Here is an 11,098-nt window from a genome sequence, read left to right as displayed (position 1 = left end):
ATCTTCATAAATATACGCATATGTATGTATTTATATTTACATTGTGTATTAAAAATATTTTATTTAATCTTATGTTTAAATAATATTTATAATATATGTTGAAAAACAAAATCAATTAAATACGTACAAAATAGTATATTTTAAAAAAATAATTTACCGCCGGTCATTTTTATTATGAAAGCGAAAAAGATGTCATAATTGTTTTAAAAGAACAGTCTCATTAAATATAAAAATATTAATAACTAAAAAATGTTGTTAAATTAAAATGAATATAAAGGACAGCTGAATTTATATAATAAAAAGTAATAAATTTTAAAATCTCCTATTAACTCTCCTCTTTTTCATAGACAACTTTTGTGCCCATATAATGCCTATTATTATTAAACATGATAATACAGTTATAGCTATTCCTAAAACAATTAGTAAACCACGACTAGAATCAAGTTTGACAGTCTGACTGTTCGCTACTTTAGGGACTTGAATTATAATATTTTCATTAAAGTGTGATGTATTACTACAAAAAATTTCTTCTTCCCATCCATACCAATGTATCATCCTCATGCTTGATATTTGCAAAGGCCAAGCACATCTAGCAAAAGTATAAGATATTGATTAATACCTGTGCCTGTTACTTTAGAGAAGTAATAATTCAATTATTTGTTAAAATACCTTAGATTGTCTAGAAGATCGGCTCGTCTGGAGTACAGATTTGGTACTAAATAACTTAGTATCCATTGTAAAGAACAATTACATTTAAATGGATTTCCTTGTAAATTGATATCATTTATCACAAAAGTATTATTCCTCAACACTAACTTCTGTGATATATAGGAAAATCTATTGTTGCTCAGGTCCAACTAACAATAAAAATATTTATTATTTTTTTGTCAAATAATATTTTAAGTTAATATTTGAAATAAGATAAAACTTACAGAACATAAATTTAAGTGTGCCAAAGTATCTTCATGAATGAAAGATAAGATTTTATTGTTAGATATAGTAAGATTTAGACAATGTGATGAATATGTCATCAACTTTGCAAATGCCTCTTTGCTGATTGTTTCCAAAGTGCTAATATTATTTGCAATAAATGAATCTAATTTTAAATCCGAATAGAACATTAAGTTTTGAATAGGATTTTTGCTAATGTTAAATTCAGCCAATAATGGAAAATTTTCAATAGTCAGTGTTTTAGGAATACGAATAAATTTATTATCAGACATATCTAAAGTTTTTAAATTTTCAAGTTTAATATTTGGGAAATCTGATAACATATTAGCACCAATATTTAAATATTTTAAATTCTCTAATTTTGTTAAATTTGTATTAATCTTAGAAATGTTGTTATGCTGAATGTTTAATGTTTGCAGTTGAGATGATTCATAAAATATTTCTGTAATTTGATTATATCCGGCATGCAGTTCAACTAAAGACTTAGGATATATTTGCATTTGCAGCAAAGTAAGGAAATTATTGTTTATGTAGATTACTTTCAAAGAACTTAGATGTTTTAGATCATAATCCATCAAAGAATGAATTTTATTAAATGACAAGTCTAGATATTCCAGATTTGGTACCAGTTCAAAAAACGTTTTAGATAAATTGTATATATTATTATGAGAAAAATCAAGAGAAAAAATTTTCGATGTATATTTGTCTGGTACACTCTGTACTGTGTGAATATTATTGTAACTAACATTTAATGTCAATAGTGTAGGAAGCACTTTTAACAATGAATCATCAAAGACTGTTAATATATTTTTAGAGAGATTTAAATCTTCAAGACTATTCAAATTCATATATGTACTTGAATATATATTTTCTATAAGATTTTTAGATAAATCTAGACTTTTCATAGGTTTTAATCTCTTCAGTAAATATCCAGGAACATTAATTATATTGTTTTGCGACAAAATAAGTTTGTCAATGGATTGATATTCATTTAATGTTAGTAAGTCAGGAATTAACATGTTATTATCTTCAAAATTTTGTCCATGACAATCAATAATAGATTCTTCATTTCCTGAAATATACCAAATACATGTAGTATTTAATTATAAAACCATTTAATTTCATAATTGAAAACTCGCAACTATATTCAATCAATGATCTAATCGAAATTGTTACTGATAAATATAAAATAATTTAACTTACTTGTATTTGAACACAAACACATTGTACATATATCACACACACAATACTGTATGATACATAAAATATAAATTCCAATTAAACATAAATAACTAAACATTATGTTAGTTCTAAGTGTATATACACTAAATGGTTGAAACAGTTAGAGTATGATTACTATTACTCATATTTTGGGTGTAGCATGTATTTAGCTTCAGGCATGATAAGATATCTGATAATAATGTTGAGTAAGTATAGTAATATCTAGTTCATACTTGGAATCAGATAATTTCAGCTTAAAGATAAAATATACAAGCAATGTTTATTTAATAAATTTATAAAATAGTAACTTTATTGATACTTTATGTGCAATAACATTATTTTAAAATTCAAAATATGCATATTGTAAATTATAAACTGATAAAATATGTTACATTTTTTTAAAAAAGCTTGTTATAGCTGCTTGTTTATTATTTTTTTTCTCTTTTGATTTTGGTGGTGTAGATTTCTTTGGTTCTACAATTTCTGGTTCCTCCTCAGAACAACTTTCATAAACATGTACCTTTTTTGTTACTAGAAAACCATCTTCTTCAAACGTTTTATCTACTGTTTTCAAAACTTTACGTTTGTTATTTTCAACTTTGATTCGTGGTGGAGAATCATTTTGTACTTTTACAGGAGAAACATGTTCAGGAGAGGATTCCACTATTCTTCTTTGTTCTTCATCAGAAGTCAAGTCTTCATTTCCTTCATTTTCATCTGTATCACTAGAATCATCCTGAATTGTAATGCGTTTTCGCCTTTTTGCAGCAGAAGTAGTATCTTTGCTTCGATTACGTTTTTTCCCTTGTGTCTTTTTCTTCTGTTGTTTGTTATTATCTGGAACAACTTCCTTCTCTGTTTTTTCTTTTATCACTAACTCTGTATCTTTCTTAATTTCTGAAGCTACTGTATTTTTAACTTCTTCATTTTTGGTTGGTTGGAGGAAACTACTAAGCCCACCTTGGGTAGGCTTTTTTGATGATTTGGATGTATCTCCTTTTTTTGTTGCTTGAGTAGAATCTGCTTTTTTTGCATCAGATAATGTTGAAATACTTTTCTGCTTATTAGTGACTTTTCCAAAAAGATTATCAAAACCTTTTTTCTGACCAACTTTCTTTTTGTCATCTACTTTGTTTTTTGGACTTGTTTCTTCTTTAACTTCTTTAACTTTTATTGGTTCAGATTTGCAGTCTACTTTTTCTTCAGAAGCAGGCTGTACTTCATTTGATAATGTTCCCCAACGTAACATATGCATTTCATCATTGCTACGTTCATTATTTTCAATACATTTAATAGCACTGTATTTTATATCTCCATTTTCAGCCATTTCAAGTAATTGTATATTAGGTAATACCTTTTGGAGACTATAAATATGTTCAGACAAAACTTTTTCATATTTTTCTTTAGCTGATTCCAAATCTTTTTCTTTAACAACTTCAACTCGCATGCCATCATCAGGTAAAATGCCCATTAATAAAAGAGTACAATCAAAACTTTTCTCTTTCTTGTATTTCTGCCAGAATTTCCACAAAATTTGTTTCGCTATATCAACATGTACCTCCAACTCTTTACTCAACCATTTGTAAGTTACCTAAAATTATTTTAAATATTAACACCTTATAACTTCTAAACTTATAAAATCTAAAAGATGATCAACCAGAAAAATGTTAAAAATACTCACTAATTTATCATCATCAAATATATATCCAGCCACAGTTTCTAAATATTCATCTAGCGATTCTATAATCATGTTTGATTAAATTTTTAATTAATGTAAATAATAGTTAATTAATCCAAGTATAAAGGTTATGTCTTTTGTTAATAATTTCGTGCAACTGGTTTAAAGTTTCCAATATTACCAATTATTAAAAAATTACTGTAGCAGAAACTCTCTATTTTTCAAAATTTAAATTTCAGAAACGGTTATGAACGATTTGTATTTTTTTTTAAATTCAAAATTACTTTATTATTTGCTCAATGGAAAATCATAATCAAATCGCGCAACACAGTCAGCATAAGTTTTTCATTCCATCGATAATATACTCAGTGGACAAAAATATGTTAATAAGAGGAAGAGGTTATGATGTACAAAATATATAAACTATAAGATCACTAGGTATATATATTTGGCGTAACGAAAATCACCAAGCGCATGCACGTTGCTCTTGGTTACCAACGTGGTTCAACCAATCAGAATTGACATGCGCAGAATGAAGAAAAACTCATCGTTTAATAAGTATGATCTCTCGTTGAATAAATAATATAAATAATTACAAATAACAGAATACGTTTACTCATAGTATATTCATTCATCTTATTAATATATCGATGTATTATTAGATAACAATATGTATTGTTCTAATGTGATACTGAGGTATTTATATGTTCGCGTAAGAGGATTTGAAAATTTATATTTATTTTACTAGATATTATAGTACAATAGTTATATTATTGTGGTAATACTATGTTGGTGAAAATTTTTTCAGAACGCAAATTTTGTCAATTAGAAGAGCGAGCGGTCTTATAACAAACAAAGTCAATTGTTGGATTGACGGTTCCTCGTGGTAATCCATTAATGGCGACGGAATTATTTTAAGTGATTACTATAATAATTTGATGAAAATTGAAAAAAAAGAAATATGGTCTCGGTAATGCAGCCATTCATGGTGAGTGGACAACATTGAAAAGACAAAATGCGTTACCGGTTTTTCTTCTGCTTTTGACAATGGCAACTTATTTTCTTATTTCCATTGTAACATTCTGAAACATAAATAACTAATTATATCACAGGATGTTGAGAGCTCGAGAAGTTATATCGATGAACTATACTCCTTGGATCCACAAAAATGCTTAGAAGCAATTATGTGAGTAAAAATCGTACTTAACCTCTTAATTTGTTTACTAAAAATGGTTACTTATTGAAGTCATTATAATAATCTTAATAATAATGTTCTTTACTTTAATGGTCAATTTTATTAATCTTTTATCCTGATTTTTAGATGTCTTAAAAACTCTGTGATTGGAAGTAATAGACAAAAAGGTTCTGTAATTGCTCAAGGTGTAGTACCTCGTTTATTACAACTTCTTGGCGATTCATCAGATAGAATTGGAGATAATATAAGATTAGAGGCTGCTGTAACATTAGGTTCTTTGGCCAAAGGAACAGATCAACATGTATTGGCACTTATAGACCTCGGTGTAGTGCCGTTACTTTTTCAGGTCATATTATCTACACCTGTCTCAGAAATACCTTTAGAAGGGAAACCAAAAGTAACAGATTTGTTAAATGAAGCATGCTTACGTTGTTTACGTACTGTATTTCAACATCCAGCCGCTCCAGTTCATTCAATATATCAGGACCCTGCATTGGTACCAAGATTAGTATCATTAGCAAATCAGTCTGTTACATGTCAGATTTGTGTAGCAACAATTTTAACGACAGCATGCAAGGTAAAGGTAGGCTAAAGTTGTAACAGTTGAATATTAGATGATCAGCAATAATAATTTATATTATTTTTATTAGACAACAGAAGATCAGAATGCATTATCAAAAGGTGGAGCAGTAGAAACACTAGCAATGCAGTTGGATTCACCATTACCTGATGTACAGTTATCAGCTTTGGCTTGTTTGGCAAATATGTGTTATAAAAATTATAGGGTATGTCTTATGGTTGCTTCCGCGACTACAAGTAATACACCACATGGTAGACTTGTACCTGTAGCATTAGGACAATTAATGGGTCGTGAAAAAAGCTCCTTAATTCAACTTGAAGCTGCAAGATGCGTCACATATATGCATAGAACTGGGGTTTTATTGTATAAAGATCCGAGAATTATATATTGGGCTTTACCTTGTTTAGTGAGACTCTGTCACAGAGACCATCCTCCTCGTGAAAGAATAGCCGCGGCTGAAACTTTAGCTTTTCTTACCGAAGTTAATACTGAATTACAACGCCTAGCTTCCATCAGTAATCATTTAATTCCTACACTCGCAGAATTACTACGACCTCATCCACACGTAAGTGTAATGTATTTATTAGTGTATCTATTTGTGTGCTTAACGTTATTACTCTCTTTAGGTACAAGATGCAACGTTAACGCAAGACATGCGACAAGCCGCGTTCAGAGCATTTGCATCTCTAGGTGCAAATGATGAAGATATTAGAAAACGTATTATCGAGACAGAAAGTCTTATGGAACAGGTAGTAGCAGGTCTGCAGGATCCTGGAGGTTCTCATGTACGTTTAGCAGCAGTTAGATGTTTGCATTCTCTCTCTAGAAGTGTTCAACAACTCAGAACAACTTTTCAAGATCATGCCGTTTGGAGACCACTGATGCAACTGTTACATGGTGCAGATAAAGGATTAGAGGGTAAAACATAATAGTGTTTTTACTCAATAAGAGATACATGTATCTATTAGCAATTATTATTAGAATAATATAATTTTAACAAGATTGTAAAATATCTCAGTTGCACAAAATCTGTTTATATCAAACATTTATGAAAATATCAATACTTATCCATAATTATTATTAATCATATTATTAACGATATTTATTATTAGTAATTAATGTGGTTTTATTACATAGGTAGAGGCGAAAGCGAAATTGATTTATTAACTGTTGCTTCAAGTACTTTATGTAACTTATTATTGGAATTTAGTCCGAGCAAAGAACCAATTCTCGAATCTGGTGGAATAGAATTGTTATGTTCGCTTACAAAACGATGTACACCAGCGTTGCGATTAAATGGAATTTGGGCTTTAATGAACGTGGCTTTCCAAGCTGAACAGCAAGTGAAATTGCAGATTTTACAATGTTTGGGAACTGATCAAATTTTTTGTCTTCTGGCGGATCAAGATATACCAGTGTTAATGAAAACGTTAGGTTTATTACGAAACTTGCTCTCCACAAAAGCACATATAGATCGTATAATGGGAGAACATGCGGCGCACGTTATGCAAGCTGTCATATTAGTTTTAGAAGATCCAAGACATCCAGCAGATGTAAAAGAACAAGCTTTGTGTATTTTAGCAAATGTAGCTGACGGTATTCGAGCAAAAGATCATATTATGGCTAATGAAGATGTGCTTAAAAAACTTATGGATTATATGGTGTGTGAAAATATTGTTTTTATCTTTTATGTTCAATTTTATTTTTTATATTTTCATTTTGCTTACTCGAATAATAGAATATATGTTTTTCTGTTTTATGATTTTCATAAGCCATACTGATTATTCTTCAATAATATTTTATCAAAGTAACGATAAAAATTTATAGTCTCTTATAATAATTCAGATGCATAGTAACGTGAAGCTGCAGGTTGCTGCAGTCTTTTGTGTGTGCAATCTAGTCTGGCGAGAAGAGCCTGGTGCTGCGCAAAGGCAAGCGCGTTTAAAAGAATTGGGTTTTTATCGTATTCTGCAACAGTTACGTCAAAGCAAGGATCTTCAATTATATGATAAGTATGACGAATAATTTCATCCTAAAATTTCTTTTCATTTTTTGGCATGGTTTTACAAGGTTTTCAGTTATAATATTATGAAAATATTTCTGATTTTTTACGTTCATTTTGTTTCAGAGTTAGAACTGCCGTGACCCAATTTTACGACGCATAAATTTCAAACGTATTACCGATTAAAATTAAATTTTGATTTAAAATTCTTTGAAGCGTGAATTACAATGATATTTTGGTGTTAACACTGTGATCCTGTACTTTCTTAATGCATAAGCATTTTATATTTATATAGAAAAGATATAAAGCAATATCCCTGGCGATGTAATGTGCTTATGTTGTATTTATTTAATTTAAAAAAAGAAAAGAAAGCAGAATATGATATTTCAGTATATTGAAAAAAGGTATGCGTTACATTTACAAGATAATTGTATCATAAATTTTCTAAACGTGAATTGTTTTATACAGTGATAATATTAAAGAAGTTATTTGAAAAGATATAAACTATGAAGTAATAATGAATTGCAGTTTTAATATGATAATATAATTTTAACTTGATGAAAAAATGATTATAAATGCAAATAAGAAAGTTATGAAGAAAAAATGGCAAAAAATATTTTTAATGTATTTAAGAAAAAGTACTTGACTAGCATATTTATAAAGTAACAGATCTTATTTCTTTGGTGCGAAACTAAAAAGATACCAAATTTAAATATTTTTGATTATTATCTTACATTGTTTAGGTTTCCGTGAAACTTTAGAAACTGGGAATGTTAAGTTTTAAATAATAAATACGAAATATTAGTACAAACGCAATAAATGAATGATGTCTGAACATTGCATTGTTTGAAACAATAAAAACGTATGCTCTGACTGTTTCTATAAACTGCAACTAAGTATAAATAATAATAATAATAATAATACATTTTAACTGCTTTAAAAAATTAAGCAGAGGCATTGCTGTCGTTGGAAAGATTTTCCATTGGGTTATTAGCTAATGGATCCAATTCAGCAAATAAGTCCAACCAAGAATTACCCTTTTGCTTTCCAGTCTTACTCGATTTCTAAAACAAACAATTTGTTAATTATGCTATTATACTATCAACTAATTTTCAGTAAAGTGCTATTTTTTGAAATACGATAATCTGGATAAAAGATAACGTTTAACAACCAATAAATATTAATTTCTACTTACTTTGTCACCAGTATTCATAGTCAAAGTACTCTTTTGTCCAATACCAAGTGCCGCGTCGCCTAAACTTTGTTTCAAAATATTTGGTGGTAAAAAAGTATCAGTAGACATGGCTGCCTCCCATTCATTTTCAGTACTCTGTTTATCACTGAAAAGATCATTTAATAGAACAATATTTTCAGATGTGAGAGAGTGCAAAGATTGTTCCCCTTGATTTTGTACTTCTAAAGAAGAAAAGTTAGTCAAATTAAAATTGGTGTCAGATCTATCAAATATGTCCATTCCTAAACTTTGATCATCAAAGCTTTTATCAAGTTGAATTTGATTTCCTTCTTGCATATCGTTGGTTGATTGTTTATTATTATGACACGTATTATCTAAAGATAAACTTTTAAAAAGTTGATCAACATCATCTTTATGTTCTAAGTTAGAAGTGGATTCTGTGATTCCATTTTTCGAAGAACTAGAATTTATATCTAATCCTTCAAATTCTAATATGTCCTTTGTGTCACATTCAATATCCAGCAATTTTTCATCCTCTTTATTATTTTCAACTGTATTTGCTGTAGTAGGTTGAACTTCTTCTGCTTCCTCAATATTATCATGAAAATCCATATCAAAGAATGATAATCTACAGCAGAAAATATTATTATTATTATTATTATTTTAGTTACTGATAGTTTTTTTTTAACTTATAACTTACTTGTCTTTATCATCAAGATCATCATCACCCCCCGTTTCCTGAGCTAGTTTACTCGAAGGTTCGGCGAGTTCTCTTACAACCATAAAATCGTATCGTTGATATCCTTTAAAACTGCTTGCTATCGTTGAATATGCTTGTGCAGATTTTTTGGTGAAATTTAGAAGCGTGCTCTGATATAAAACTAGGGCATGACTGAACATGTTACATCTTGCTGCTGCTAACAGGTCTACTTTTTGGAGACAATCCAAAGCTAAATTATCAAAAGCTATCTTGCCCCTGTATTCAAATTATTATGTAAATATGTACTATAAGTTAAGTATAACTGTTAGTATATGCATATATTATACTCACTGTCTAACACGTGTTTGAACTTTGCGAAATCTTTCCAGCTGTTTTGATGTATCAGGATCTAATTCTTGAGAAACATTTTTCATCCATGATAGAGCTGCTCTATATTCTGTACGAGCTTTCTCCATTGCTTGAACCTTTTGCAGTGTATCTTCAATAGCTCTTTGTCTAAATGTTTCTACTTCTTGATACAATCGACCAAGTGGTGCTCTCAGTGCTAGTCTTTGTTGACCAGAATAAGATAATGATTTTCCAACTGCTGACATCATCTTGCCAGCTCTAGTTTTGTCTTGTTTACCGGCATCTTTAAGAAATCTACCCATTGCATTTTCTTCCTGTGCAAGGTCTATGCAAAATTTTTAGCTATAATTATTTTTGCTATTTGTCAGTTCTTTCATTTCTTGAATAATTCTGCACTTACCACATAATCTTTCTTGATATTTATCAATAATTCTTTGCAAATAAGAGCAGGATTCTTGAATACTGCGAAATAATTCTAGTTTAGCATCTAGTTCTGCATCAGATGCTACTATACATTCATCTTCTTTTTTTCCCAATTTTCTTGATAAAGCTTGCTTCGTAACCCAGAACTGATGTTGCATTTTTGTTATGGCAGAATCATCGTGCATGTTAGTTCTTTGTACCCAACAATCGAAAGCATTTCCTGATACACCTGATCCATTTTTGTTACTAAAATATAACAATAGATAAATATTATGAAAACTTTTTCAAACTATAATAAGAACCAAAAACATAATAGGTCAAATTTTAAATCTGTAAGCAGATGATACCTTTTTATGAACACTCTGAGATCATATATTGTTTAAAGTATACATAATACTTTAATCACTATAAACTTCATTGAGCAACAACAATTTCATAATAAACATACTTACTATGTATTCATCATGAAGATATTGGTTTAAAATTCGAATTGTAGTAAATGTTCACAAATCAAAGTTATAAAAGTGATTTTAAAATGTTATTTGAAATGACAAATTGCTTGTAAATATCATATTTGTTTAACACACATATTTAATACGTTCAAGTTAATTAAAATAGGTTGTTTAGACTTTAATACTGATAAGAATACAGACACATCCTTTTCCTGTCAACTTGACAGCAGAAGATAACAGGCAGTACACTGGTGAGCATGGCAGGTTTCTCTAGGGAAAATGGCAACGTAGGGGAAAAAGGATTCAACCTCATTGCTTATTGGTTGCTAAAC

The 11,098-nt window shown here is 29.3% G+C and overlaps 4 protein-coding genes across 11 annotated transcripts; 1 reads left to right on the top strand and 3 right to left on the bottom strand.

The window, feature by feature from the left end:
• Positions 1-129: 129 nt before the first annotated feature.
• Positions 130-2,311, bottom strand: LOC100875561 (uncharacterized). Its single transcript, XM_012282556.2, has 4 exons — positions 2,155-2,311; positions 933-2,023; positions 670-857; positions 130-589 (listed from the first exon to the last, which is right to left on the bottom strand). The coding sequence occupies exons 1-4, from the start codon at positions 2,249-2,251 to the stop codon at positions 313-315; spliced, it is 1,653 nt and encodes a 550-aa protein (XP_012137946.2). The 5' UTR covers positions 2,252-2,311; the 3' UTR covers positions 130-312.
• Positions 2,312-2,451: 140 nt separating this feature from the next.
• On the bottom strand, positions 2,452-4,226 carry LOC143263907 (uncharacterized). The gene is made up of 2 exons (XM_076529277.1): positions 3,854-4,226; positions 2,452-3,763 (listed from the first exon to the last, which is right to left on the bottom strand). Exons 1-2 carry the CDS (start codon positions 3,920-3,922, stop codon positions 2,561-2,563), a joined length of 1,272 nt encoding a protein of 423 aa, XP_076385392.1. The 5' UTR covers positions 3,923-4,226; the 3' UTR covers positions 2,452-2,560.
• Positions 4,227-4,383: 157 nt separating this feature from the next.
• Positions 4,384-8,513, top strand: LOC100875449 (armadillo repeat-containing protein 8). 7 transcript variants are annotated; one of them, XR_013037387.1, is made up of 10 exons: positions 4,406-4,546; positions 4,659-4,838; positions 4,963-5,036; positions 5,172-5,628; positions 5,696-6,190; positions 6,252-6,543; positions 6,763-7,286; positions 7,471-7,637; positions 7,754-8,031; positions 8,096-8,513. XR_013037387.1 is itself a non-coding variant. In XM_076529263.1 (9 exons), the coding sequence occupies exons 2-9, from the start codon at positions 4,812-4,814 to the stop codon at positions 7,788-7,790; spliced, it is 2,073 nt and encodes a 690-aa protein (XP_076385378.1). In that variant the 5' UTR covers positions 4,384-4,408; positions 4,659-4,811; the 3' UTR covers positions 7,791-8,513. The 7 variants fall into 7 exon arrangements, 6 of the variants coding, with proteins under 6 accessions (XP_076385378.1, XP_076385379.1, XP_003702152.1 ...); XM_076529263.1 differs by having other exon boundaries at positions 4,384-4,408; positions 7,754-8,513; XM_003702104.3 differs by having other exon boundaries at positions 5,172-5,622; positions 7,754-8,513.
• On the bottom strand, positions 7,810-11,017 carry ICA69 (islet cell autoantigen 1-like protein). 2 transcript variants are annotated; one of them, XM_003702103.3, is made up of 6 exons: positions 10,767-11,017; positions 10,292-10,560; positions 9,874-10,216; positions 9,523-9,798; positions 8,823-9,450; positions 7,810-8,691 (listed from the first exon to the last, which is right to left on the bottom strand). In XM_003702103.3, the coding sequence occupies exons 1-6, from the start codon at positions 10,778-10,780 to the stop codon at positions 8,572-8,574; spliced, it is 1,650 nt and encodes a 549-aa protein (XP_003702151.2). In that variant the 5' UTR covers positions 10,781-11,017; the 3' UTR covers positions 7,810-8,571. The 2 variants fall into 2 exon arrangements, with proteins under 2 accessions (XP_003702151.2, XP_012137951.1); XM_012282561.2 differs by having other exon boundaries at positions 10,662-10,794.
• Positions 11,018-11,098: the final 81 nt, after the last annotated feature.

Source organism: Megachile rotundata, chromosome 3 (genome assembly GCF_050947335.1).
Source record: "Megachile rotundata isolate GNS110a chromosome 3, iyMegRotu1, whole genome shotgun sequence".
NCBI classification, from domain to species: Eukaryota; Metazoa; Arthropoda; class Insecta; order Hymenoptera; family Megachilidae; genus Megachile; species Megachile rotundata.
This window is presented reverse-complemented; position numbering and strand designations above follow the sequence as displayed.